The sequence below is a fragment of the Falco naumanni genome, chromosome 4, assembly GCF_017639655.2.
Source record: "Falco naumanni isolate bFalNau1 chromosome 4, bFalNau1.pat, whole genome shotgun sequence".
Taxonomy (NCBI): Eukaryota; Metazoa; Chordata; class Aves; order Falconiformes; family Falconidae; genus Falco; species Falco naumanni.
Window position 1 is genome coordinate 68,253,829 of NC_054057.1, and position 26,616 is coordinate 68,280,444.

At 42.4% G+C, this 26,616-nt stretch overlaps 2 protein-coding genes across 8 annotated transcripts in view; one reads left to right on the forward strand and one right to left on the reverse strand.

The window, feature by feature from the left end:
• LOC121086183 (cartilage oligomeric matrix protein) overlaps positions 1-2,279 on the reverse strand; it is a 37,468-nt gene extending 35,189 nt beyond the window's left edge. For 2 of the 4 annotated variants that reach the window (XM_040589559.1, XM_040589558.1), the window contains exons 1-2: positions 1,926-2,150; positions 191-828 (exon numbers count right to left, since the gene is read on the reverse strand). The gene's annotated coding sequence lies outside the window, so the exon portion shown is untranslated. Of the gene's footprint in view, positions 1-190; positions 829-1,643; positions 1,689-1,925; positions 2,151-2,253 lie in introns of those variants that run through there. The other 2 variants (XM_040589562.1, XM_040589561.1) reach the window with 2 other exon arrangements.
• A 225-nt stretch (positions 2,280-2,504) lies between these two features.
• Positions 2,505-26,579, forward strand: UPF1 (UPF1 RNA helicase and ATPase). Of its 4 annotated transcripts, none has more exons than XM_040589551.1 (24): positions 2,505-2,841; positions 9,752-9,894; positions 10,306-10,395; positions 10,954-11,121; positions 11,998-12,187; positions 12,756-12,917; positions 13,528-13,612; positions 13,837-13,935; positions 14,138-14,255; positions 15,079-15,238; positions 15,365-15,483; positions 15,761-15,925; positions 16,145-16,259; positions 16,444-16,587; positions 17,038-17,251; positions 17,481-17,598; positions 19,218-19,374; positions 20,392-20,534; positions 21,225-21,399; positions 22,143-22,224; positions 22,754-22,915; positions 23,244-23,461; positions 23,940-24,062; positions 24,182-26,579. In XM_040589551.1, the coding sequence occupies exons 1-23, from the start codon at positions 2,617-2,619 to the stop codon at positions 24,057-24,059; spliced, it is 3,372 nt and encodes a 1,123-aa protein (XP_040445485.1). In that variant the 5' UTR covers positions 2,505-2,616; the 3' UTR covers positions 24,060-24,062; positions 24,182-26,579. The 4 variants fall into 4 exon arrangements, with proteins under 4 accessions (XP_040445485.1, XP_040445487.1, XP_040445486.1 ...); XM_040589553.1 differs by having other exon boundaries at positions 14,147-14,255; XM_040589552.1 differs by having other exon boundaries at positions 12,007-12,187.
• Positions 26,580-26,616: the final 37 nt, after the last annotated feature.

A 26,616-nucleotide genomic window follows, 5' to 3' on the forward strand; every position in this document is an offset into this window, starting at 1 on the left:
AAGTTTTCCAAACAACTTCCCTTTAAAAGCATTGTTACGTTCTGTTTTAAGTAAGTGAGAGGGAAAGAAATCCAGCAGTGCATCAAAACTTTGATCAGTTTCCAAAACTTTTGAGGATTCTGTAAAGCAGCCAAATGGTGCAAGTACGTTCTGTTTATTAATAAGTAAGTGTTCATACCAAGCAGCCTACCTGGTTTTATAAATTTCTTCTTCAATTCCACTTTCATCCTCAAGTAGGATTTCATATTTTCTCACAGTTACACTTTTTTCTGAACTACGAAACAGTTAATTTGCTGTTTGTTTTATGAAAGCACCAGTTTAGTTCATCCATGGATGCTTTCCAACCAAACTTCTGGTGGGCTTTAATTCAGTTGTATTTCACCTTTAGGAATCTAGAAGAATCAAGACATTATAACCGTCTCGTGACACAGATGAACCTAAGTATGGGTATACACTGGCTTATCCTGATGTCACCATGTTAAACTGGAGCTGATGTGACAGTCACAATTCAACAATAAATTCTCCATTCTGCCTTTTGATTTTAGTGGCTTGTTGAATTAACCTACTTTAATCTGAATCCTGAATTAGTATACATTTTTGATAAACTACTGACACAGTCTATTCTTCCTAGAGGCTTAATGCTAAAGATGAATTCAAACAGTCTGTGTGCAGAAGTGATGACTCCTGTATTCTCTTGACTTGCTCTTTCCCTTCCTGTATTTGGTGTGCAGTATTCCTAGGACAAGGATGCTTTTCAATCTTCATCTAGATCTTTTCAGCCTACCAGCTGCAAATCTGGTACATGTTGTTTCAGTTCCAGGCTTTATCCTACACGAAAAGCAAAAATAAAATTAAAGTTACTTGTAAAAGAAGATACATATTTGCATCTTATAGTTGAAGGCTTTAGTAGGGAAGAGGGATTGAATACCTAACCTTTCATATCGATGTGTTTCACAACACACAGAAGTTATCTTAAAAGATATTTGTTGTGTGCTAATAAAAGGATGTTGAAATAAGGGCAACCAGATCCAAAACTTTGTTTATTTATGGCTAGAAACATGTGCTACTCGCCTGCTCTGCATAACCCAGTCATTCATCTTCCCTGACCTCAGAGAATCTCCATGGCCAACTCCACTACCCTCACCTCACAGCAACACAGCTTTCTGGCTCTCACAGTTTTATTAGGTATTACAGGTATAATAGGTATTACGGCTAGAGCAGGTATTACTATAATACCAAATCCTTCTTAATTACCATGTCTGTCTCAAAACACTTGAAGCCCCTGCGTAACTCCCTCATCCAGGCTACCTCTCTGTTAGCCCAGACTCTAAACACTCCTTTTAATCAGGAGCACGAGGCCGACAGGCCACAGAACCAGCAGCTGCAGCTCCAGGCTCACAGCAGCCTCTAAGGGGCTAAAGGGCCCCACATTGCCTCCACAGGGGCAACCACCACGACGCCTCCCCTCACACGAACCTGGTACCACCAGCACCACACAGGCTGCAGCCTCCACAGAGCCCATCCACCACCACAACCCTCCATGGGGGTCGACAACCAGCGCAGCCTCTCTCCTCCCTCCAGCCTCCTCAGGGCCCTTCGCCACAGGAGGCTCAGGGGTTTACCTTATCACTCTCTACAATTACCTGACAGCAGGCTGCAGGCAGGTGGGGTTGGCCTCTTCTCCCAAGTAACAAGAGACGGGACAAGAAGAAACGGCCTCAAGTTGTGCCAGGGGAAGTTTAGGTTGGATATTAGGCAATATGTCTTCACCAAAAGAGTGGTCAAGCATTGGAAAAGGCTGCCCAGGGAAGCGATGTAACCACCGTGCTTGGAGGTGTTTAAAAACCGCGCAGATGCAGCGCTTAGTGATGGACCCTGTGGTCCTGGCTTAACGGTTGGACTTAATCTTACAGGTCTTTACCCACCTAAACGAATCCACGAGTCGAAGTGCCAGCCGCCTCCTCAGGGCCGCCACCGCCTCCACAGCCCGCCTTCCCTCTTCATCTCGAGGATCCATTGGCTGTCAGAGCCGTCAGTCATGAGAAGGCTCCGCCCCTCACCGCGCAGAGGGGGTGGTGGTGTCGGTGGGGGGAGCGCCTCTGACAGGGACCCCCCTCCCCGCCCCCGCCCGCCAGGTGGCTCGCGGCGCCTGCCCCGCGCCGCCCGCGCCCCTTCGCGCCTTCCGCGGCAGCTCCTCCCCCTCGGCCGCCCTCCCCAGGTGTGTGCGTGCTACGTCACCCCTCCCGCGCGTACGGGGCGTGCTGGCGTCGCCGTCCTCCGTGCGCTCCGCGTCACCGCTCCTGGCCTGGCGCGCGGCGGCGGCAGCAGCGGCCGGACGGTTCCGCTCGCAGCGCCTCGGGGTTCGCTTCTCCGGCGGCGCCCGCCCGCCGCCTCGGCCGCCTTCCTCCGCCGTTGGCTCCGGGCCGTGCGGGACCTGCCCGAGCGGGAAGGCGGCGGGCTCGTTGGTGGCCGGTTCGCCCGCGCGGCCTGGTGCGCGCGGCGGATCCTGCCGCTCGCGTAGCGCGGCGCCCCGGGCTCCCTGAGGTGAGGCCCGGCCGGCTCGGGCTCGGGGGTGGAGGGGGTGGGGAAAAGCCGCTGCTCCTCGTCGCCGCCGCCATGAGCGTGGAGGCGTACGGCCCCAGTTCGCAGACCCTCACCTTCCTGGACACCGAGGAGGCCGAGCTGCTCGGCGCCGACACGCAGGGCTCCGAGTTCGAGTTCACCGACTTCACTCTCCCCAGCCAGACCCAAACCCCGCCCGGGCCCGGGCAGGCGGGGCCGGGACAGGGCCAAGGCCCCCCCGGCGCGGGGCAGGGACCGCCGGGACCGATCGAAGCGCAGGTGAGTCCGCGGCCGGAGGCGGGGGAGGGGGGGGGGGGGCTCAGGGCGTCTCCGCTACTGGGGCGCGGGGGGGGGGGGGGGGTCCGGAAGGGGCGGGCGGCCCCGGCCGTGGGGCCGGCGAGGGGAAGCCCTGGGCGGGCTGCGGGGCTGGGCGCTCGGCCCCCGGCAGCGCCGCACGGGGAAGTGGAGCCGCGTGTGGCTGCTCGCCCGCCCTGGCGGGAGGAGGCTGCCGGCGGCCGGCACACGGCGGGCCCTGGCCGGCCCGGGGAGCGAGCCTGGCGGCCGGTTCTGCCCTGGAAGCGCAGGGGGAGTGCACCGGGGGCAGGGCTGAGCCCGGCCGGCGCGCTTCGCGGCCGTGTCGTGGCAGTCGGGTCGCTTTTCCTTGCGACGTTGAAGTAAGAAATCAAAAACGCTGCTGGGTGTCATTTCAGCTTCTTTTCCTCTTTAAAACAAGTACGGCCATAGGTAGTATTTGGTTATAAAATCGGGTACTGAAGAAATTCAACGTTACTTCTGATTTCGTCCTTCATATGACTAAAAACAAAATAGGCTTTTAATTTTTTATTATTATTGTAATCTTTATTTCTTTGCCACCTTTTCTGCTGCACAGTTGCAGTGCTGGTTTGTTTTGGGTTTGTATGGGAGTGACAGTTGACATGGCCTGAGATTTAAGTTCAGATCTGGGTCTGGTTTCCCATAACTTAAACGGGTGAATTTTTTTAAATATAGCCTGTTGGTACCTACATGACAATTAAATTGCATTTTTTCAACAATTCACAAAAGTGAAAGTGAAGAAGGAACTAGGGTTATGTGCTCGCAAGTGAAGTGTTGCCAGTGAAGATACTGCCTGTCACTGTGCCACATCTTGACTGTGTCTATAGTAAAAACAAAAACCCTGAAAAACTGTTCCTTAAAAAAAAAAAAAGCCGGACTTTTCTCCATTTAAAGATCATGAAATGTTCTGCTGAGTTTCATTACATCTGGATAAATACTCATGCAGTCCCATTATTAACAATTAAATGTATGTTATCTATGTTTTAAATATGAGTGTAACAAGGAGTTGAAATGCTTTACATAGGTTTTTAACCCTGAACCAAACATAGTTTGAGTGGGCTTGATTTTGCCTTTTACTTGCAAAACCTGATGTATCAGGGCTGGTAAGTGATACTGTGGATGCAGAAGTGAGCAAACTGGAAACAAGCCAGCATGTCCAGGCACTGAGAATCTACAGGTGTGCAGTGCAGGACTGAAGGTGGTATTATCCCTACAGTCCTACCCGTATCGGGTTTATCCCAGGGCAAATTGAATGACTTTTTTTTTTTTTTTTGTACTTGAAAGTGCTCAGTGTGCAGCCTAGGCACAGCTGCTGTGCAGGGACCTGCTCCAGGTAAGAGTCTGGGATAGAATTGGAGATGTGACCCCGTGGGCTGTTTCTGTATTTTCTGTTTACTTACAGCTTCTGAGTTTGGGTTTGGTAGACTTTATCCAGGTTGAGCATTGAAATATTAGCGTTATGAAGTAATAGTAAAATCTTGTCTGTGTACGGTCAGACTATACATTAATTGATTAAAAAGGCAGATTTAATAAAATTTCAGTTTTTAAAGCTTTAGTGGGTTGTGATCATTCCAGAACTCACAGTAGAGAATATGTGGCTAAAAGAAGAAAAGGCACCCCGAAATAAGCCTCATAAGCTAAAAAACCAGACAAGAGGATTAATTTGGATTTTTTGTCTAAACATGTTTGGAAAGCCTTTGAAGTAAAAAATAAAAAAAATATCTGGAGAGCACATTCAGGTACTAGTATACTAGTATGTCTGTAAGATTTTTATTTTTTTTAAAGCGAGTGCATTTGTGATGTTTCCGCAATTTCTTGTGGTCATTCTGATCTTCATTTTGACTTCAGAAATGTGGGTTTTGGGGAGGGTGGGGAGAGGGAATGGACCTATTGCAAACAAGAACTCTCAGAAGTGCAGTAAGTATAGTGTCCTTCTGAGCTGAGGTACAGCAAAACCCAGATCCCTGGATCTGTTTAGACTTGTACATTTCAACAGTCTCATGAGTGATAAGATCAGAAATTATGGTTTTTAAAGATTCTAGGGAAAACTTTGCTGCCTTCAAGAAATAATTTAAACTTGTTATGTCTTTTGGCAGGGGACATACTAGATAATAACTTCTGAAGCACCAAAATTGATCACATACATTTTGCTCAATTAAAGGTGGTCACTGTGATCATAATTGAAGCGACTTAAATAAATGCTCTTTATTAGAAGCTGATAAACATTGGAGGTGTATACTTCTACTCTGCTGTTTCATATTCTGGTACTTTATTTTGGTGTCCTAGTGTTTAAAAAGATTACTTGAGCAGTACAAAGCACCCGTTTCTTAAAATGTGATTGATTTAGGCAGTCTACAAGAGCTTCCTTTCCCAACATATATTTAACTAATAGTTTAAAAGGATGTTGTTACAGTTGATTAGTGTCCAATTGATGAAAGATAGCGTGAGGTTAGCAGCACAGAAACAATGTCTACTGTTTTCAGAAAACTATCTGTTGTTTACATATAATTAAAATCAAACATAGGAATACACTTTTCTAAATATTTTAAGATAGCTTCTGGTTTCTGTCTTATTTTTTCCCTTTTCAAGGCAAGGGCTTAGTTACGGTGCTAGGAAGCAGTCACACGCTCAATGAGTGTGGTGGACGAGGCACATGGTGTTAGTGTGTTAGTTAAGCTGTTCAAGTGGTTGAGGGAGGCTGGGTCAGCTATTAGATTTTTGGTCTAGACTATGGGGGCTGGATTTAATTTCCAGTTCTAACAAAGACTGTTTGTCTTAGCAAAATGAATCCTTGTTGCTCAGGTCCCCATCTGGAAATACAGCTTAGTGTCTACGCTGCTCTGGAGGTGTTGTGGCAGGGAATGTTCTCCGTAATATCCCCTTCCTGATTTTGAAAGGGAAAGCAAATCTTTATAAGAGATTATAATAAAATACCATAACTAATCTATAGCTTTAATGTAATAACATTATATACCTCTATAAACACCAAGTGGTTGGGTTACCCATAAGTCCAAAAGTATGTATTTTTTCTAAAGCATGAGGGGAAGATTACCTAGGCTGGGACAGTGTGACTGGGTGTCCTGCAGTTACTGTGCAGCGTTGAAGTGTGTTGCCATGATTGATTGGACAGTAGTCTTGTAACGCTTACTCTTGTAGCAAAATACCTACTTAACTGCAATTAGTTTTCTTGTTACAGCTTGAAATGTGCTACTTGAAAGTAGAACTACATAAAGCAGATGTAGCTGCGTTCACTTGTGGATCAGCTTCTGATGTGGGTGGGGTACATTAGCTGGAAGCACTGGGAGAAACCGAGATGGTAATACTCTGTTCCTGCTGATTTTGGGACTCGCTTATACATAGTCTGGTTTACGATTCTGTAACTCAGCTCTCTCGACTTTTACTGTTGTCTCTTGACTGGTATTTTAGACGCCAGGAAAGGAGCAAGGGAGGGACCAGTACCTTGGTCGTAGTTTTGGAGCACCTCAGCGTTTAGACTGCTGTAGCTGTTAAACTTGCTGTGCTAGAAGTTTCAGTCAACACTTTTTAAAATAGAGGAGGCCTCCCCCCTCCCTTATACAACAGTCGATGGTGCCAGATTTTTAATAATATGCACATAGGCTAACATCAGAGTAGGTTTTAGAACAATAGTTGAGTCACTTCCTCATTGTGTGCCTGCCAAGGCCTAGTACTCGCTCACTGCTGGATTTTCATAGTAACAGGTGACATCATTCCTGCCTAACTCTCTGAAAGGGCAGGAGCTCCTCAGGGTGTAACTAACACAGTCACCTGGTGCAGAAGTACAGATAGCTTGCAATCATTGTAGTTTCTTGGTTTTCTGCATTATAAAAAAATATAGTTTTATTACTGCTCAGTAATCTTGATTATTTTTTTTATGAGCACCCAAAAAAAAAGTATTAAACTTGTCAACTGATGTGTATAATAATGTGTTCTGCCTCTTCGGAATAGACTGATAGAAATGCACTGGTGAATGCCTGGTATTTGTGCTTCTAAGAAATTCAGTTTAACTTAAGGCTTTGGAATTCCACCTGCTTCATGATCAGTTAATAAGTTATCTTCGTATTTTGTAAAATGGCATTCTATATTTAAAAATGGATATTTATCTTCAAACATCAGTGCAGATGCCATTACACATTGAGCTGATTGGATTTGGGTTCATCATACTAGTGGGTTGTTGCATGCTGCTGCAGTTTCTTTCAGTTTTTTTTTAATCTTTTCCCTCTGCTGGTTTTGCACGTTCTGGGCTGACGGTTCCTCTTGGCTGATTCTTTCTATTAAAAGCCAGTACTTGGAGGTAACATCAATATAAAGTCATGCTATTTAGACTGTGTTTTGCAAATGAGCCTCATTTCATTTGAAGATAATGGAACAGAGCTTGTGTCATTGAGTCCAATTCCTTACTGCTGAGGGCAAATGTGAAGCGGCTTACACTTATTTTTAAGTTTAACTCTTGCAATTGGCTGTTAAATTTTAATGTGCAATACTGAAACTAACTGGCATGGAATCTAAATGAGACTTTCAGAGAAGTGAGCTTGTTTTGATTTGCCTATGAGTTACAGCTATAAAATGCTACAGCAACTATTTTTATCAAATTTCTTTTAATAAAGATTTAGCGTTCTTCTCGCTGTGGACAGCTTTCTCTTGTCAGAGAATCATGTTACAGATACCAGATAAATTGCATTACAGTGTCTTAAGTGCAAGAGTTACTAAAATACTACGTTGATAGACGAAGGCCTTGAGTGATTATTATGCTGCCATTTATTAGCTAGTTTGAAATTTTTCAGGAATAAATTCATCTTGTCTCACCCAGTACCTTTAAAAACATTGTGTGTGGTGGGAGTATTAATAAATCTGATGATTTTGCTGTGATAGGGAAACTACCTCACAGGGCTCATCTCAAATGTTCTATTAATAACCGCTGCAGTCACTGCGGTGGTCCCTTTCCCACCTTTTTCCACGCAAGGTTTCTGTGAATTATGGCATGCTTATCTCTTCCCACGTTTTACTGAGATCTTGGCTGAACAAGTCAAAGAATCAGGTGGCCGAATGAACAACATTTTGGGGGATGTGAGGATCTGGCCATCTTGGGAGGATCTTGACAGCATGGTGTTAAGGTGCTAAGGCTCCCCATGGCTGTTAGTCTGTGCAGCAGTGGAATTAAACAAGGAACACCTGTGAGGCCCAAGGGCCAGCAGCTGTACTAGTCATGTCGCAATCTGATTTGTGACATGTGTGCTTCTTGATGCTCCTTCCTGGTGGTAAATGCACTTTACCCAGTATTGCCAAAAAGGACTTATTTTTAGCATGAGAAAGGGTTGGTGTGTGAAAGTTGCTGACGCAGCACCAAACATTGCAGGAGTTGGTGGTTCTGGCAGTTAGTGTATCCTCAGTGGAAAGAGCACACCTGTGCTTGTATGCTGTTAGTGCACTTGATCTCTGAAGTGTGTTGCTCTGAAAACTCGGCTGCATTACTGGTTTTGATGGACTTTGACAGCTTTCTTGGGTAACTTAGGCCTCGTTTTTTAAAAGGAAAACATATTGTAAACACAATAGTGACTGTCACACCGGATGTATTTTGCAAGTATGTTTGATTCTGTGTGTAATACGGTGTTGTGGTTGAACCCCAGCCAGAAACAAAGTACCATGCAGCTGCTTGCTTCCCCCGCCACCATCTCGGGTTTGGAAAGGAAGATAGAACTTGAAGGTTGAAATAAGAACAACTTAATAATTAAAACAGGAGGGAAAACCAATACAACAATAATAACAACTATAATGAAAAGGGAGTAGGGGAGAGGAATAAAACTCAAATGGAAAGGAGAAAAAGAAACCCCAAGTGATGCACGATACAAGTGCTTGCCACCTGCTGAGCAATGCCCAGCCAGTCCCCAAGCAGTGATCAGCAGGCCTTGGCAAACTCCCCCCAGTTTATATACTGAGCATGATGTATGCAGTACCCCTCTGGCTACTTGGGGTTGGCTGTCCTGGCTGTGTCCCCTCACAATTTCTTATGCCCCTTCAGCCTTCTTGCTGGCAAGGTCTGAGAAGCTGAAAAGTGCTTGACTTGGTATGAACTTTACCTAGCCACAACTAAAACCACCAATGTGTTATCAACATTGTTCTCACACAAAATCCAAAACACAGCACTGCACCAGCTACTAAGAAAATCAACCCTTATCCCAATTGAAAACAGGACATAGAGTTGGTACATCTTGAACAAGTGATACTGCCTAGAGAGTTAGAGACTCAGCTGAAAACCAGTTTCTGTTCTTTCTTGTGCTATTTCAATTTTTTTTTTTTTTTTAATTTGGCTTATATGAGAAGAGCTTTCTTGATTACCTGCTCTGTGTTGTCCAAGTGGCATGAAGTTGTGCTTCTGATGTCTTTGGTTGGGGGGAAACATGGATTTGGTGGATGGAGACCTGCAGAAATAGGTGGTGAAAGCCCTGTACAATAAAGATCCTGCTTTCAGGTAGATTCCTGGAGTAAAATCAAGGGTGAAAAAAACCCATGTTTGATGCAGCTGGAACTGTTTAAACAGGATTTTGTGCATTGTGTAAGACTGGGTGGAAAGACATAATTGCAGAAAAGCCATCTCCTTTCAACTTTTTTCTGCTTATCAGTTGGCGTTTAAATAATGCTGTAAGATAGGAGCTAATGAAGCAAGTATTGATTATATAACTGGTATGTGCTCCAGCTCTTACCAGCATTTTTCTTTCCTTTTGAGATTTTCTACATTGAACACAAATTTTTGCTTTGAGGAGTAGGGGTCACTGTCCTTGGCTTTATGTTTTGGAGTCTGTTTTGATTGTATAACTTAAGCACTGACCTTGCATTTCAGGTTAATGGACCTGATGGCATTCTACAGAATGGAGCTGTGGATGATAATGTGGCTAAAACCAGCCAGCTTCTGGCAGAGTTGAATTTTGAAGAAGATGAAGAAGATACCTATTATACAAAGGATCTTCCTGTGCATGCTTGCAGGTAAGGCCTAAGCTTTGCCCCAGGCTTATTATTTCCAGGGGGCAGAAGCACTTTGTGTGAGTGAAAGGTGGATGCTTAGAGGATTTTGGAGACAGCCACATTATGGGTAGGAGGGTGGTGCCCTCTGGTGAGCTCTTATAGAGACTTAGAGCTGCCACATCCAGCAGGTCTTTGAGCTCCCTTGAAGAATAAAAAGGCTAAGCCAGCCTAGGGATGGTAATGGTGGGAAGTGATAAAATACTTGTGACTCAAAACAGAAGCTCGTGTTTGATGCTTTTGCCAACACTCATGTTCCCTAATTTTCTGCTTCCCCTCACTTTTGTATGCTACTAGGGAATTTAAATCTTGTGTTTGAATTTTCCTATACGCGAGTACCCAATCGCTTCCCATTTTTGTTTTTTTTAATTCCAGCTACTGTGGTATCCATGACCCTGCCTGTGTGGTCTACTGTAACACCAGCAAAAAGTGGTTCTGTAATGGGCGTGGAAATACATCTGGCAGGTAAATGGTCAAATGATGGAAATAACAATGACAATCTTGTCTTTAGAGTGTGTTGGTTTTGAAGTGGTATGATGGCTGTGACTGACATTTGGTGATAATCTAAGTCTAGTGACTTAAATGTGAACCTCCAGCTGCCTCTTTAGCTTTTCTGCTGTTCCCAGCTCAGACCTCGATTTCAGCAAAACTTGAATCACTTCTGTGAAGTCAGCTTGCTGCTGCTTCTCCTATCGTGAATTCCTGCAAAGCACAGTAGAACTGATGCTCTTGACCTGTGGAGCTTCGGGAGGCTTCTTTCAATTATCAGTAACATTAAAAGAATTTCTTACATGTTTCCTATTCTTTCACATTCATCTACCTTTAAAGCGTTCATTCACTGAGAAACCACCGAAACTGCAGTAGCAGTGTCTTTGCTTGGATGAAAAGAGCAAGATCTTACCAATGTCTGCCACAGTGTAAATAGATTTTGTGTCTTTTAATAACTGAGTTGACATATCAAGTTAGGACTAAATGTGGTTTTCCTGTTAACTTAATATAAATGTATGTCCTCTTTGGTTTCAGCCACATTGTTAATCATCTTGTGAGAGCGAAGTGCAAAGAGGTGACTCTCCATAAAGATGGACCTCTAGGAGAGACTGTCTTGGAATGTTATAACTGTGGATGTCGTAATGTGTTTCTCCTTGGCTTTATTCCAGCTAAGGCAGACTCTGTGGTTGTTTTGCTGTGCAGGTGAGAGAATGCCTTTGTTGGCATATTTGTGTCAAGTCTGTTGCATAACCTTGTTTCTAAAGGATAATGCTTGCTTTCATTTGGTACCGAAACACATTTTATACTCTTAATTTGCTACCATTCTTCCTTTAGATGACCATATAGACTTCATGCCTTGTGTACAAGTAGATAATGCAATAACTGAACATTGTTATGTGGGGCAAATAACTCTATAGAAAATGAAGCAGTCCTTAATGGAAGAAACTTGTGGTTTTCCTTTTTTTTTTTTAAACTTTGCTTTTTCAGATTTGGAAGAGTAACAAATCAGTTCAGAAAATTACGCTGGAGTAGTCCCTCTGTTACTTAGTGGCGTTTTTCTGTCAGCACGTAGAATCATTTGAAGATGACAGTAAATCAGGAGTTGTTCTCTGACAGGTTCTATCAGAAATCATGATTTCATAATTGTATGCATTTTAATTAAATTCTGTCACCATGTATTTGACAGTAGAAGGTGTGTTTCTATGGAATGAGTTATTCTATTTGTTTAAAAAAACAGATGGGAAGTAATCCTGAGTGTTTTCTGATATATTGTATGTGTGCATAATCTTAATGGACTGTAACCACTTCCAAAGGTGAGTGTCATATATAATATTTTAGATGCCGAAACTTCAGTTCTAGAAATGCCCAAGAAATGCTATGTAGGATACTGAGCCTTCCCAGTGTTGAAGTAGCAAATACAGGAACTAAAAAAATTAATTGGGCCGGTAGGCTGGGGTGGTGGTGGTTGGTTTTTTTTCCTTCTAACTGAGATACTGGAGTTGTTTTAAGAGCCTATTTTTACATTTGATAGACTTTTTCTTACACCTGTCTAATTTAATAATTTTTTTCAATGTTTTGGTTGTGCAGGCAGCCATGTGCCAGTCAGAGCAGTTTAAAGGATATTAATTGGGACAGTTCACAGTGGCAGCCTCTTATCCAAGATCGTTGTTTCCTTTCATGGCTGGTAAAGATTCCATCCGAACAGGAACAGTTGAGAGCACGTCAGATTACAGCTCAACAGATTAACAAACTGGAAGAACTTTGGAAGGTATGTGCTGCTTTTCAAGTACTGGTTATATTTTACCAAGTGCTAATTTTCTGGCTTTATGAAGGAGGGACAAGGCTGTTTTAACAACTGTAGAAGACAGAGGACATACTTAAATTACATGAGGTTTAAGTCCTGCAGATTTGACAAGCAGTGTAACTGGAAATTGGTCAACAGTCAGAGTCACGAAATTGTCTGTCTCGGTAGGAAAGTTTCACCCTTAGGTTCCTCAGCTCTGTTCAAGTTGCACTGTCAAGCAATCTGAAAAAACAACTTTCCTTCCCCATTTCGAGTCTTTCACTTGTTTCTGCTTTATGTGGTGACTAGCTGAGATGGGAACTGTTAGTCCGTGCTTGGTATTCAGTTAATGCTTTTTGAGAGGCTTTTCTGTACATCCTTTAAAGCATAACAGACCTGACTGGATGTGAGTGTAGTCTTGACAGGTGGTCATACCTTGATATAACTTCCCATAGTAGTAAAACATGCTATTACCAGTCCATTGCACAGTGAGAGCTTATCACTTGTTTGTGCTTAAAACCTTGAAACAAAACACTGGTGCTTTACATTCTAGGAAAATCCATCTGCAACCCTTGAGGACTTAGAAAAGCCTGGTGTTGATGAAGAACCACAGCATGTTCTGCTTAGATATGAAGATGCTTATCAATACCAAAATATATTTGGTCCTCTAGTCAAGCTTGAGGCAGATTATGACAAGAAACTCAAGGAGTCTCAGGTAATGTGCTTGAAGTACGCTTGTTTGAGGGGGCTTCTGGCTAGTTCTCAGGTATCAAAGCACGTGGTCATTCTTAACAGCATAGAACAAAGGCCCAAATATATGTCTTTATTACAGTACTGTCACATCATAGTAATCGCAGTAGTAATGGTGATGTATGGTAGCAGGGAGAGGAAAGGAAAATAAATTGAGGTTTTAAAAAAGAGCTTGAAATACTTGGGAACTTCCACCTTTGTTCAAAGTTCGTCTTTCCAAGAACCATGTTCTATCATAGAACTGCAGTTTGGCCGCCTTCTTTTATGTTGTCATTGAATTTTGTGAGGTCATGCAAGCACTTACTGAACGTTTTAAAGTTGGGGGTGAGAGAATAATAATGCAAGTGGTGATTATGACTTCATTTCTCATTAAGTAACTTTCGTAGAACAGAATTATCTTCTGTAGATGGTGTGAACTCAGTCCATAGGAACAAATACAGAGATTTGTCTGTACTGTGACGTTGGTACAGCACGTTTAGTATTTCTCTACTGTTTCAAAGTATAGGACAGTGAGGGCTGTAGTATCAGCAAACAGCTCTTTAAGAACATAATAGATGCTTTTTCTTTACCATTAGACACAAGATAACATCACAGTGAGATGGGACTTGGGCTTGAACAAGAAAAGGATTGCTTATTTCACTTTGCCAAAGACTGATTCAGGTAATGACAACTCGATTATGTTTTGTCGGGGTTTTTGGGGTTTTGTTTTGTGTGGTTTGGTTTTGGGTTTTTTTTTTTTTACTGCCCAGTGAATAACATAAGTTTTTAAAGAACTGTGATCTGGCCTGGGATATAAGATAGTATTGTAAGGGTTTTTTTGTGTCAGGGTGTGGTTGTTTCTTGGTGAATATTCTGAGTGTGGGTTTTTTTTCCTTCCTTTGTAGATATGCGTCTTATGCAAGGAGATGAGATCTGCTTGAGGTATAAAGGAGACCTGGCTCCTTTATGGAAAGGAATTGGTCATGTTATCAAAGTTCCTGATAGTATCCTTTACTTAGTGAGCCTTCAGGAAGGCTTAATTGAAGGTTTAAGTCTCTCCAAGAAATCAGTAATTGTGTACAAAAGTAATTTTGAGATAATTTTAATTTGTTGAGGGTGGGCGGCTGGGTGTCTGCTAAAAAAAAACAAAATCAAAATTGGGGAAAATAAAATTCAAATTTTTGCTATAGATTACTACTTAACGAGGTTCTACAGATTATGGTGATGAGATAGCCATTGAGCTGAGGAGCAGCGTTGGAGCACCTGTGGAAGTTACTCATAACTTCCAGGTGGATTTTGTATGGAAATCAACTTCCTTTGACAGGTATTGAGAAAGCACTTAACCTTTGCAAATAGTGGGTGCAGTTCACGTGTATATTTTCCTTTACCTTTGGTGGGAATTTTTGAACAAGGAAAGTTGTATTGTTTTGTGATGCTAGCAATCAAATCTGAGTATGCCCAACGTATCAAGTCTATGAACATAACTGGTTCATAGAGCAACAGGCCTAACTTTTACTAGAAATGGAATTAATCTGAATGCCATCAAACTATCTTTTTTTCTCATTTTGAAGGGATGCTTAGGGTTTGTTGCAAGTACATCAAGGGGAGAAACTTACCTTATGTCTAGTAATATTTGGAACGTATGAAGAAAAACTGTTTTGTAGTTCAGCTTCCTGAACACTGCTCCATCATGAAGTATGCTCTGATTTGAGTTGACATTCTAAACTTTGAGTTGCTTTAACTAGCTGAAATTTCAAGGCATTTGAATCTGCTGTGGCGTCAGTAAGCTTCAGACATGTCTGTACTGCATTTTATTAGGAGTTTATTACAGTGAAAGAGAGAAGATGAGTACACATTTTCTTCAAATCTTGCACCTAAAATTACTACTGCAAATTCTTTTGGAAGCTGGTGCTTCTCTGTGGATTTTTCTGGTTATAATACTTTGTAGTATTCACATAGGGAAAAACAAGAGCGGTGTTCTCAGGGTCTAATGTTCATCTCTTAATTCTATTAGCAGGCATTCTACATTGTTCTTTTTCCCCAAGGCATTTGTGCCTGATGTCTGATTAACCTTTGTGTAGGATGCTTGTGGATAGTTGTATTTGAAGTCATACTGTTTTTTTTTTTCTGTCCTTCCCTCGTTTCAGAATGCAGAGTGCTTTAAAAACATTTGCTGTGGATGAGACTTCAGTATCTGGGTACATCTATCACAAACTGTTAGGTCATGAGGTAGAAGATGTAATTATTAAATGCCAGTTGCCAAAGCGCTTTACAGCACAAGGACTTCCTGATCTCAACCATTCTCAGGTAACCTCATCTCCTTTTTACTACACACAAAGAATATGATGAAGAATTTATAAATAGAGGTTGAACAACTTTGTAACTTCCTATGCATAGAATGCTAAACAGCAATAAATTTTTTTTTTTTTTCAGGTTTATGCTGTGAAGACTGTCCTGCAGCGTCCTCTGAGCCTTATTCAGGGTCCCCCTGGTACCGGAAAAACAGTGACATCAGCCACAATCGTCTATCATCTGGCTAGACAAGGCAATGGGTAAGAACTGCTCTCCCTAAATCTGTATGTATAAGGTTACGATATTAATGGTCAAAGAATCAACTTGATTTTAAAAACTAAAATAACTTGTATCATTGAGCTAGTAAGGTTTTCTAGAAGTATATTTTTCTGGGAAGATTTGTGCTTATTTCAGAAAATGTTTTTCTGCAGCATGTTTTTAGGGTGTGTGTGCCATAACGCATGGTTTTATTACAGGTCCATTGGAAAAAAGTTTTACAGTGTATTGAGACTGACTTCTTGCTTTATTTTTGTCAAGGCCTGTGTTAGTCTGTGCTCCAAGTAATATAGCTGTCGATCAGTTGACTGAGAAGATCCATCAAACTGGACTGAAAGTGGTTCGTCTGTGTGCTAAAAGTCGTGAGGCAATTGACTCTCCTGTCTCCTTCTTGGCATTACATAACCAGATCAGAAACATGGATAGGTAAGAAGTGGTTGAGGGGCGGGTGGGGGGTGAAAAATCAACTGAAGTGTTGTGGTGGGCACAACTGATTAACTCTGTGGTGATGATGTGATACTTGCTTGATGTGATAACTTTTTTGCTTCTATACATGTGTCATATTTAGTTTTACAAATGAGTTCTGCTGTAATCCTACCCAGTTCTTAATTAGGCTGTAAAGCAAAATTCTGGTTTTTTCTTCAGCATGCCAGAGCTTCAGAAACTGCAGCAGCTTAAAGATGAAACTGGAGAACTGTCATCTGCTGATGAGAAACGTTATCGTGCACTGAAACGAACAGCAGAGCGTGAATTACTTATGGTAAGGTTCCTTCGCTTCTAGCAGCTTGAATAATTGCCTTCTCCCAGTTGAGGCTTGCTGGTAGAGATCAGCGTACAACTTAAATTTTGGGAGGATTCCTGGGATGGTATTGAATATACTTCGGTGTAGAAATACTGTCTGTTGATAACCTACTTGACTAATTTCAGTTCTGTTTCTGTTTCAGAATGCAGATGTGATCTGTTGCACGTGTGTGGGAGCTGGTGATCCAAGACTTGCAAAAATGCAGTTCCGCTCCATTCTGATTGATGAAAGCACACAGGCTACTGAGCCGGAGTGCATGGTGCCAGTTGTCCTGGGAGCAAAACAGGTAGGAGCCATTGGATTTCACTAAAGAAAATGTCATTAAAGAAAGAGTTTATGAATAGAGGAAGTAGCATCAAGCAGTAACATTCACAGTGTAGGCACGTAAGGATACAAAATCCTTTCCTTTCATGGAAGGTGGTTCCATAATATAGATCTAAATGATTTTATTTTGTGTTAGTCCTCTTAGTTTTCTGTTTCTGTGGCATAATCTTTGCCTGTAATATGTTGGTGCTGTTGGAACAATGTGGAGACCAAATAAGATCTTAATTGAAAATGATCAGCTGAAAAGCTAGTGGATGCTAAAGGTTTATAAGCCTTAAATTAGATCTGAAGCTTATTACAAGTCAGACTGATTACTTGGTAGTATATTTTATAGTAGGATACTGCTATTGTTCTAGCTGTTGGGCCAGTTTCAGAAAATAACTTAGAAATCTGCAACCTTCTTTTTCCACAGCTTATTCTTGTGGGTGACCACTGCCAGCTTGGTCCTGTTGTGATGTGTAAAAAGGCTGCAAAGGCTGGCCTGTCTCAGTCTCTCTTCGAGAGGCTTGTGGTGCTGGGGATTCGGCCAATTCGCCTACAAGTGCAGTACCGCATGCATCCTGCACTGAGTGCTTTTCCATCCAATATCTTCTATGAGGGTTCACTCCAGAATGGTGTTACTGCAGGTAAGCAAGAGTGATACTCCTGTGAATTATTTTCTTTTCCACTCATTAAGGATCAAAGGCAGGCTTCTTTAATCTAGATGAGGTTTTTTTTAATACATTTGCCTAAAAAAAGAATTGCCACTGCACTTGGTGTTGAGTCGTTACAGTGCTTTGATATGAGAATAAGTGTGTTTGCTAGTAAAGCACAGTGCTAACTGTTTTTTTTACTTACTGGTTTTGTGCTCTTCAGCGGACCGTGTGAAAAAAGGTTTTGATTTCCAGTGGCCACAGCCAGATAAGCCGATGTTTTTCTATGTTACACAAGGACAGGAAGAAATTGCCAGCTCAGGCACTTCTTACTTAAACAGGTAAACAAAATTAAATGCTGAGATATAAACTTAAAAAAAAATAAATTTGTCCCAGTGCATCTCAAATGTAAAGGAGATTATTAACAGATCCATTTAACAGTCTGGTGACATCTCGTGGAGACAGTCACAATTAAATGAAGTCAGGAGAGTGCAGTGTACAGTTCCTGCTGCAGACCAAATAGCTCAGCATTTCTGTATCCTTCAGAATCTCTGCAACAAAACTCAACAGTATGCTGTATTCACTGTGACTTGTGGTGCCTTGCTGTGCGAATAAAGGCGTAACAGCTAAATAAAGGCTTGTGTTTTCAAAGAAGTTACTTCTGTTTCTGTGAAGGTGGTATCTGCTTCAAATGAGCCAACCCCTGACCTCAAATGTATTGTGTGCTGGGATACAGTACTTCAGTGTTATCGATTCTTATGTTCTGCAGTAGCTCTTCTAAATTAATAAAACGTTGTTTCCTATTAACAGCTATGATTGGAATTGCTTGTGTGCTGGTTTTTAATAAAAGCTGCCATCAGGGATAGTGCAGGCTGAGCTGCCTTGTGGAGTCTATTTGCCCTAGGCTCCTTTTACAGTAAACAAAGAGAAAAAGGCATCTGCAATGGGAGCAGTTCAGATCTTAAGTGGGTTTGAATTGTTCTGTGGAGATGTGTGTTTTCCTTCACTAGTAGTATAAGGAGCATGGGACAATTAAGTGCCTAATATGTGGAATGAATTTGGGCCAGCGAGTCAACTGACTGCAGCTGCAGCAGGAAATGCTGATCAAGTTGCATTTTGAGGCCAGAATCCAAATAGCTCCTGAAGCAGAGTCCTAATTCTTAGACTTTGGTGGGGTGCGAAAGGAATGGGAACTTAATTTTCTCTTTTCTACCCCTTTTTTTTTTCCCTGCACTTTCCACTTTTTTCAGTTAGTGAGCTTAAAACACCTTACTCCTCTTATTTGTATGTGTGTGTTCATGTGCCTGGAAGGGAAACCAGCCCAACTTAAGAAAAATATCTGCTGTGATATTTTTAATCTGTCTGTTTCATGAACAGCATGTGCAAGACTGCTGAATGCAGCAAGCCAGATTGTGCACACACAAATGGCACAATAGTTGGCTGACAGGGAGACTGGCATTAAAAACAGTCTATATTTAAAACTAGAAGATAAAGCAACTGAAGGAACCGTTCGCACAGTGGGATGGAACATTTTTAATGATCTTGCTCATAAATGTACACATGTACTTTTAACTAAGTAGTTCCATCTTGGAATGATAGCCACCGTGAATTTAATTGTTCCAGAAAGTCTAGTTGTGTAGCTCTGAGAAGGTGGAGGTGTATGTAAGAAGAAATTTCTGTGTCCTTCTGAGACCTTTTTTTGAGATGTTGGCTTTTGCTCATATTCCTCTGGCTGAGAATATCTTGTGTCTGGCCTAAGTCAAGAGGTGATTAGTGGTGAATGCTTAAGCAGAATTAATCTGAGTGCTTGAGTGGTGTAAAATTGATCTTTTTCCTGAAGTAGCCTTTCTGACAAAAGGCTAGCACAGGGTACGTGGTCAAGTTTTTTAGACCCATTAACTTGCAGAAAGTTAAACCTAATGCCTTGATTCTCCTTAGATAAACAAATCTCTTTTTCTAGGACGGAAGCTGCCAATGTGGAGAAGATAACTACAAAGCTATTGAAAGCTGGTGCCAAACCAGATCAGATTGGCATTATTACTCCTTACGAAGGTCAACGATCCTATCTGGTGCAGTACATGCAGTTCAGTGGTTCCTTGCATACGAAACTCTACCAGGTATGGAGTTGTTAAACAAATGAGAGCACTTAGATGCAGAGAAGCTAGAAAAGTCAGATATTGTGAAACTTCACAATATTTTCATTTTTAGTCTGGCTTTTTAGGCGTCAGCCTGTGTTTATTCTTAGTCATTTTTGAATTTTTTAGTTGATTGTGGTTAAAATAGACTGGGGAGAAGAGTTTAAGAGGTATCGAGTGCCAGTAAGTGTCAGGGGAGCAGTTGGCCAGATAAAGGAGAAAGCTCTAGGGTCTCTGTTGGAACGCACTGAAGCCTTCCTTTCTCCTCTGAGGACTCACGGAGGCACAGAAGGGAGAGGTCATTAGTGCTTCAGCTATGGAAAAGCTTCAGTCAGCTTGTGCCGTAGGATAAAAGAACCATGCCAAGAGACATGCAGGAAACCAAGCTCCATAAATTCTGATGGTCATACTATTTATTTGCTTGGGAACATGTCCTCGCATCAGTAGAACTCCTCTACCAAACATGAACATTTGTTGCTACAAACAAGATGGTTGTATGTTTAATGTCGTCTGTTTTGCAATATTGAGAACTTGGTCAGTGTTTTCACTGAAGGAAAACTTAGTGGAAATACTTTTCCTTCTGCCAGGAGTGATCTGTCCCTCTGATTCAGGTTTCTCGGTAGCTGGGGGCAGCAGTGCTCATTTGGACCCATCTTACTACAAGGTTTTGGAATACTCAGAAGTCTTCTTGGCAAAATACCTAGAAAAGGAATGCTTTCCATAGTGCAAATGCCAGTTTTGAGGAGGAAATATGAGAACCATAAAGCAGTGAATATAAAAGTAATTTGTCCTAAACTGAGACTGTCTGTTCCTCTTTAGGGAAACTATTTACTGACCAGTGGAATTACTAAATCACTCATCATTTTAAAAAAAAAAATAACATTTTTGTCAAATGATGGGAACTGCTAGTGCATGGCCCATGCATTTTGTAATGCCTGTTGGTAGCGTAACTGTTTTGCACTGTGCTTCCGTGATCTACATGTTTTCCTTCTGTTTCAGGAAGTGGAAATTGCAAGTGTGGATGCCTTCCAGGGACGTGAGAAGGACTTTATTATCCTTTCTTGTGTGAGGGCCAATGAACACCAAGGAATAGGGTTTCTGAATGACCCCAGGCGTCTTAATGTAGCTCTTACAAGAGCAAGGTAAAGTAAAATTAAGCAAACTTATCTATTCTAGACACAGAATTTGGTCTGCTAAAGCATCAATACAGCCCACCTAACAAAAGGTCTGTGTTTTGTGGGTAGCAGGACTGTTCCCCACTCCACCTGGTTTAAGGGAACCTGAATATTTCCACATTCCCTACAATTTACAGGAGCAATCTCAACCTAATTGGTGTCACCATGTGGCATCAGTAGTTAGCAAAAGCCGCCATGTCGTTCCCCTTTGTTTGCAGGACAGCACTCTTCCCTCCATCTGCTGCTTTATCCCTTCCAGCAGCCATTTTCCCATTTTGCTTCTCTTAATGGGTTTGATTACTGAGAAGAGTACAACACTATGTTGGTTGGCTTCCTTGGTTTCTGCAAGCTTGCAAACCAGTGCAGGGTGGTGGTTGGTTGGGTACACAGATGGGTTTGGTAAGCCTGCAAAAGGAAGCTTGTGATTATTGAGAAACTGACTGCAGCAATCTCATTTCAAGTCTTTTGTCATACTACAGAAATCATCTGCTGTAAACAAAACAATTGTATCAGGGTCTCCCACTGTCATGGGCTTCTGTTATGTGCCTTGATTTACTGCAAAAGAGATTGGCTTCAAGGCTGTTCTGACATTAATATGTAGCATGGCTTTATTTTTAGTCAAAGTTAATTTTAGTTTCTCTGTCTGCTGTTGTACAGGTATGGAGTAATTATTGTTGGGAACCCAAAAGCACTGTCTAAACAACCACTTTGGAATCACCTACTGAATTACTACAAAGAGCAGAAGGTTCTGGTGGAGGGACCACTGAATAACCTCCGGGAAAGCCTTATGCAGTTCAGCAAACCCCGGAAACTTGTCAATACCATCAACCCAGTAAGTTGACATCTCCTTCGCTCAGATGTTTGTGGCACGAAACAGTTGGGGATCGATTGATCAGTTAGAAATGGATGGAATAAAGTCACCTACGTAGCCTCACACAGCCATGACTTTCCATTTTTGTTGCCTAGTGAATGATGTGTGACTCAAGTCAGTTGCTGCTTCAGCTCTTTCCAAGTTGAGCACTTGTAGAAAAGCTGTTTTAGTGTGCTTTTTAAATTATTGCTCTTTATTTACTGCAAAATTTTATGAGAGGGTAACTTCTGAGGTGAACGAAACAAAGTAGCTGTTTTCTGTAGAAATGGCAAGCTCATTAAGCACGTATACTTAATAGCATTATACTATAATCTTCAACCTGTAAGTTTTATACTTAGTCCTTGAACATAAGTAGTTGTTTGTGGGAGGAAGGTTGTCCGCCATCACAGGAGGAGAGCGGCAGGGATGGAGCAAGGGGAGAGCTATCATCAGAACCTCAGAATGGACTGAAAATTCATCCAGTGTTTCACAGTTTGAGATCAGCTGCCTGTAGAATCTTAACTTCTTTTTCTTGTTGTCATGATGAAGTTGAAATGATCATTGGATGCTTTCTGTGTATTAGAACTGGTGAGTTTCCTCAGCACTTGTAAAGTAGGTGTGATCTGTGGAGCTTTTCTGGCTTTTTACCCAAAATAACTTACATTGAGGTTGCAGTGCAAAGTTTTCTGTGCAAAGGCTTTGTCTAATTCCTATAATGTTTCCAGGGTGCCCGTTTCATGACTACTGCCATGTATGATGCACGCGAGGCTATTATTCCAGGATCTGTCTATGACCGGAGCAGTCAAGGTAAAGGAAGCCATCAGAATTAACACCTTCATAGATAATTTTTTTCCTCAATTAGTCCTTGGGGTGTGGTACGTTACGGACTTCAAACTGCTAAACGGTTGAAGAGCCACTCCAGAAAAATACAGAATTTGAGAACTGAGAATGTTCATGAGGTGCCTGGATTTTGCTCTCTGTGTATAGAAGCCCCTACAGTCTTAACTTGATGTCTGCAGAGCAAGTGAAAAATGAGGGGGAAGGGAGTGTGTGTGTGTCTGTGTGTAAATGTTTCAAGAATCTTAAATTTTACAGATACAGTAAAAGTATCTGTAGGGAGGAACATGTGTTCGCCAAGTCTGAAATTTTCAAGTGTGGAATAATTGGTGAACTGGAAATACTGGTGGTTCTTGGCAGTGGTAGGCTTGTCCTTTCAATTTCTCATTCTGATTTATCCTGCTTACAAATCCTGCCTTACTGTTAAAAGCAGAAATATTAATTGATTTCTAAATATTCAGCGTGCCTGAAATCACTGTGGCTTTCCTCCCCTCCTCAGGGCGCCCATCCAACATGTACTTCCAAACCCACGACCAGATTGGGATGATCAGTGCTGGCCCCAGCCATGTCACTGCTATGAACATTCCTATCCCTTTCAACCTTGTGATGCCACCGATGCCACCGCCGGGGTACTTCGGCCAGGCTAACGGACCGGCTGCAGGTATGGGGGCAAGGGTGAAGTGGTGCAAAACCCACAATTTAGGTCTGAAGTTGAAGAATGGGGGTTTTGCTACTCTTGCAGCAGCGCTGATGAGAGTAGATGATGTGCTTCGGTAGTAAGTCTTAGTTGGGAGTGCTGCAGCCACTAGCAAGTGTCCCTTTGCTGCATCTGCACTGGTGGTTCTGCCTTTTGGTTTCTCTGCACCTGTATGTTGATGACCTGTAAAACGTTGTGTCTTGCAAGTGGTCAAGTCTTTCTAGAAAGTTAATTCTCACATGTTTGCATGTGTAAGACTTCTCACTGTTGGCTGGGATAAACGCTTTTCCAGGACGTGGGGCGCCAAAAGGAAAGACTGGTCGTGGTGGGCGCCAGAAAAATCGTTTTGGGATTCCTGGAACTAGTCAGTCAAACCTTCCGAATAGTCAAGCGAGCCAAGATGTGGTGTCCCAGCCTTTCTCCCAGGGTCCACTGACTCAGGGGTATATCTCCATGAGTCAGCCATCACAGATGAGTCAGCCTGGGCTCTCCCAACCAGAATTATCACAGGTAAGCAGGATTTGATGTATGGTGTGCCCTTTCCCCTGGGTTTTGTGTTGATCTTTGTGTGTGCACATCCTTGTTTCCTAGTACTAAGGAAAACGGAAACTAAAACAATTTTCAATGACTTGGCCACAGCATTTCATACTCCTCCATTTGGTGGGCTCTCTAAGTACTCCTGAGAATAAAAGTGAAATGCTGCATGTAGAGACTTGAACTTGAGCCTTAATGTTGAACTGCCTGCCTGTTCATTGGCCAGCTATTGCAAACCCCTTTATGCTTGTGGTAATTTGCAGCAAAAAAAGTAGATCTAAAAAAAAAACAACCACCCCCCAAAAAAATCAACAGAACACAGTTCAACAAGTCCCCAACAAACCCAAACCTCTCAGACTTCTTTATTAACCCTGGCTGCTAGGCATTCTGCTTTGTAAGGGAGGACTTGAGCTTGATAATGAGTTAAAGGCTTAACACCCACTTTCATTTTCAGGACAGTTACCTTGGTGATGAGTTTAAATCTCAGATTGACGTGGCGCTGTCACAGGACTCTACTTACCAGGGTGAACGTGCATATCAACATGGTGGAGTGACGGGACTGTCACAGTATTAGAGTGTAAGGCACTTGAGGTTCACTCCTCTGCTTCTTACTCCCCGATTTAAGTTCACGAACACAGTGTCTGTCTTAAAAGCGACATCCCTAATGCAGCTGTTGTTTTGCTTTCTTGCTTTCAGGTTGAGGAAGAAGAGCTAAGCTTGTGTGGAGCTTAGTTCATCAGCATTTTATTCTGGGTAATAAAAAAAATAAAATAAAATGGATACCTGTTTTCCACTGCTAAAACTGAAGCACCACTGTGTGAGAGCAACAGGAGAAAGAAACCAACCAACGGAGAGGAGAGAGAGAGAAAGGAGCGCGCGCGAGAGAGCCCACTGCTAGCTCACTGAGACAAGGAGACTGACCGGAGAGGAGAGAGCGCACTGAAGGACTGGCTGGCGCCTCACTGGGAAGGCAACTCACCCTGAAATGAGTGGTCAGCTGAGTCCCTGCTCCCCCAGTCAAACAAGCTCGAGAGAAGGGCCTTAAGCAGGTTTCACTTCATTCCATACTTCTCTTTGCGAGCAGGGCATTACTTTTCAGAGCAGATGGGGAGAGGAAAACCCTCATCTCAGAGTTGTTCTCGTATTAAAGGGGTACTATATTTTAGCAGTAACTGTTTACATTTTAGAAGCAGAGTATCTGAGAGAGAGAGAGAGAGAGTTCCTAAGTGACAGCAAGCCAAGCAGAAATCCAGCAGAACATAGCTGATGCTCAACTCTGAGATGCAGGTTTTGTTGTCCAACACTGGCTCTGAAATCCTAGTGTCATCGTGTCGCCCACATTCTGAACGGGTCTTTTGTGACAAGGTGGTTTTAAAGAGATTCTTTCAAAGGAGCACTGAATTTTTAGAAGTTTGTCTCTGAATTCTTAGTGGTGGACCTGGGAGATCCTTGTTCTGAGAAGCTTACAAAAAGTTTAAAACAAAACTAAATTAGAGCACCAACCTTGAGAACTTTCAGTGTGATTTTAAAGTTGCAGCAATCAGCCTCTTCTTCCTACATTGGATAGCAGTTAGAGTGAAAGGAGCCTGCGCGCTCGAGCAGGAGGAGGGTTTCAAAGTGTTTTCTGTATGCTTTAATTGGCTACTGTCTGGACTCTACTCTGTGAAAAACAAGCCTTTCTGTAAGATGAACTTTGCGCTTGAAAGGGGATGGGTTCCTGTGCCCTTCGGCCCTGGAGGAAAAAGATGCTAACAGGCCTGCTTTACTTGCTCCCTCAGACCTGGGGAAGAAGTAGTGGAAACTGGGGATTATATTGGTTTTGAAGTAAAGACTCTACAATGTTAACCGAAGAAGGTTGGGAAAAAATGGACAAAGCAGGCAGTTGTTGGAAGGTGGCCTCTGATAGCTGGGTATAATTAGAGATAATGGGTTAGGCTTTTGTGTGGCTTCTTCGGTGATTAATGCAGATAGCTGAAAGATTCAGGTGTTGAAAACCAAACCCGGAGCCTATTTTTCAGGTAGTGGACACGGCTGTGCCATCAATGCTGGCTTGAGAAATAGCTGGAAGTCAAAAACAGCACATAAGAGAAGCCATCCAATTTCTAAGTTGTACCCATGTCTTAAATAAGTCATATGGGAACACTGGGAGCATTTTATTTCTGTCTAAACCTTTTTAGAAACGGCGCAGAGAATTTAAAATTCCTACAGACCCATTTTTATCAGATCCCTAAATTAGACTAACCTCTACCTCCTAATTGGCAAAGAACAGTAGAGTGTGATTCACTAACCTCGGTGTTTTTAAAGTTTGAATTAAGTTAGCTTTATACTCAAAGGGCTCCAAGTGTTTCTAGTCTTTTTTTTGGGGGAACTCAAAATACCTCTCATATGAATGTACTTAAATGACGTAAAACCCACTTTTTGTAACTGGGGGGGAAGCCCTTTCATTACTGTCCTTTCTGTAGATTGTTGACCGCTTTCATAACCTGTATTTGCTGTAGTTTTTCAAGAGTGTCTCTCCCCCAGTGCAGACCTGGTGTAGCATACCCACAAACTGTGAGTAGCGTGCACATAAACATGGAACAGGTGTTCAAAATTTTTTTGTTCGGTCCTGCAGCGAACATAGTTTGAGAACTGCAAAAGAAACTTTCCAGAAATGAAACCCATTCTTTTCTCATAAAAAGCCTCCAGAGTTTAGACTTCTAAAATGTGAAAGAATGGAGACACAGGCCACCTTCCTTCCTTGTAAGATGGACTGTTTTATTTATTAACATTGCCGAAGGGCTTTTTAATTTTTTTCCTTCCGTAGACTGCGTAGTTGCATAGATTTTTCTGATAGGTTTAAGCTGTAACCCTCTGTGCAATGCAATCCATTGAGTATCGTAACCCCCTCCTCTCCCCTCACCCCTTTATTTCACTGACAGGAATGCTTGCCTCTGCTTTGTGCTGGTTTTTTCCTTTGTAGCAGTTACTCTGAGTTTTATAAATCCAGACATCAGTGCTAGCACGGTGTTATTCTTTTTTTTTGATTTTGTCTCAGTTTGTTTTAAACCTGTTTGTCATCAATAAAATATTAATAAACAGCTCTTGCATTCAAGGTGGCCCCTACCTTTCAATGATGAAACCATGCAATG

What these genes read in the sequence shown, in the direction of transcription:
- UPF1 (XM_040589551.1), top strand. Translation starts at nt 2,617, where the DNA reads ATGAGCGTGGAGGCGTACGGCCCCAGTTCGCAGACCCTCACCTTCCTG. An exon ending in AGAAACTCAAGGAGTCTCAG is followed by an intron (nt 12,918 to 13,527) that starts GTAATGTGCTTG and finishes CTTTACCATTAG; the next exon opens with ACACAAGATAACATCACAGT. An exon ending in AAATCAACTTCCTTTGACAG is followed by an intron (nt 14,256 to 15,078) that starts GTATTGAGAAAG and finishes CCCTCGTTTCAG; the next exon opens with AATGCAGAGTGCTTTAAAAA.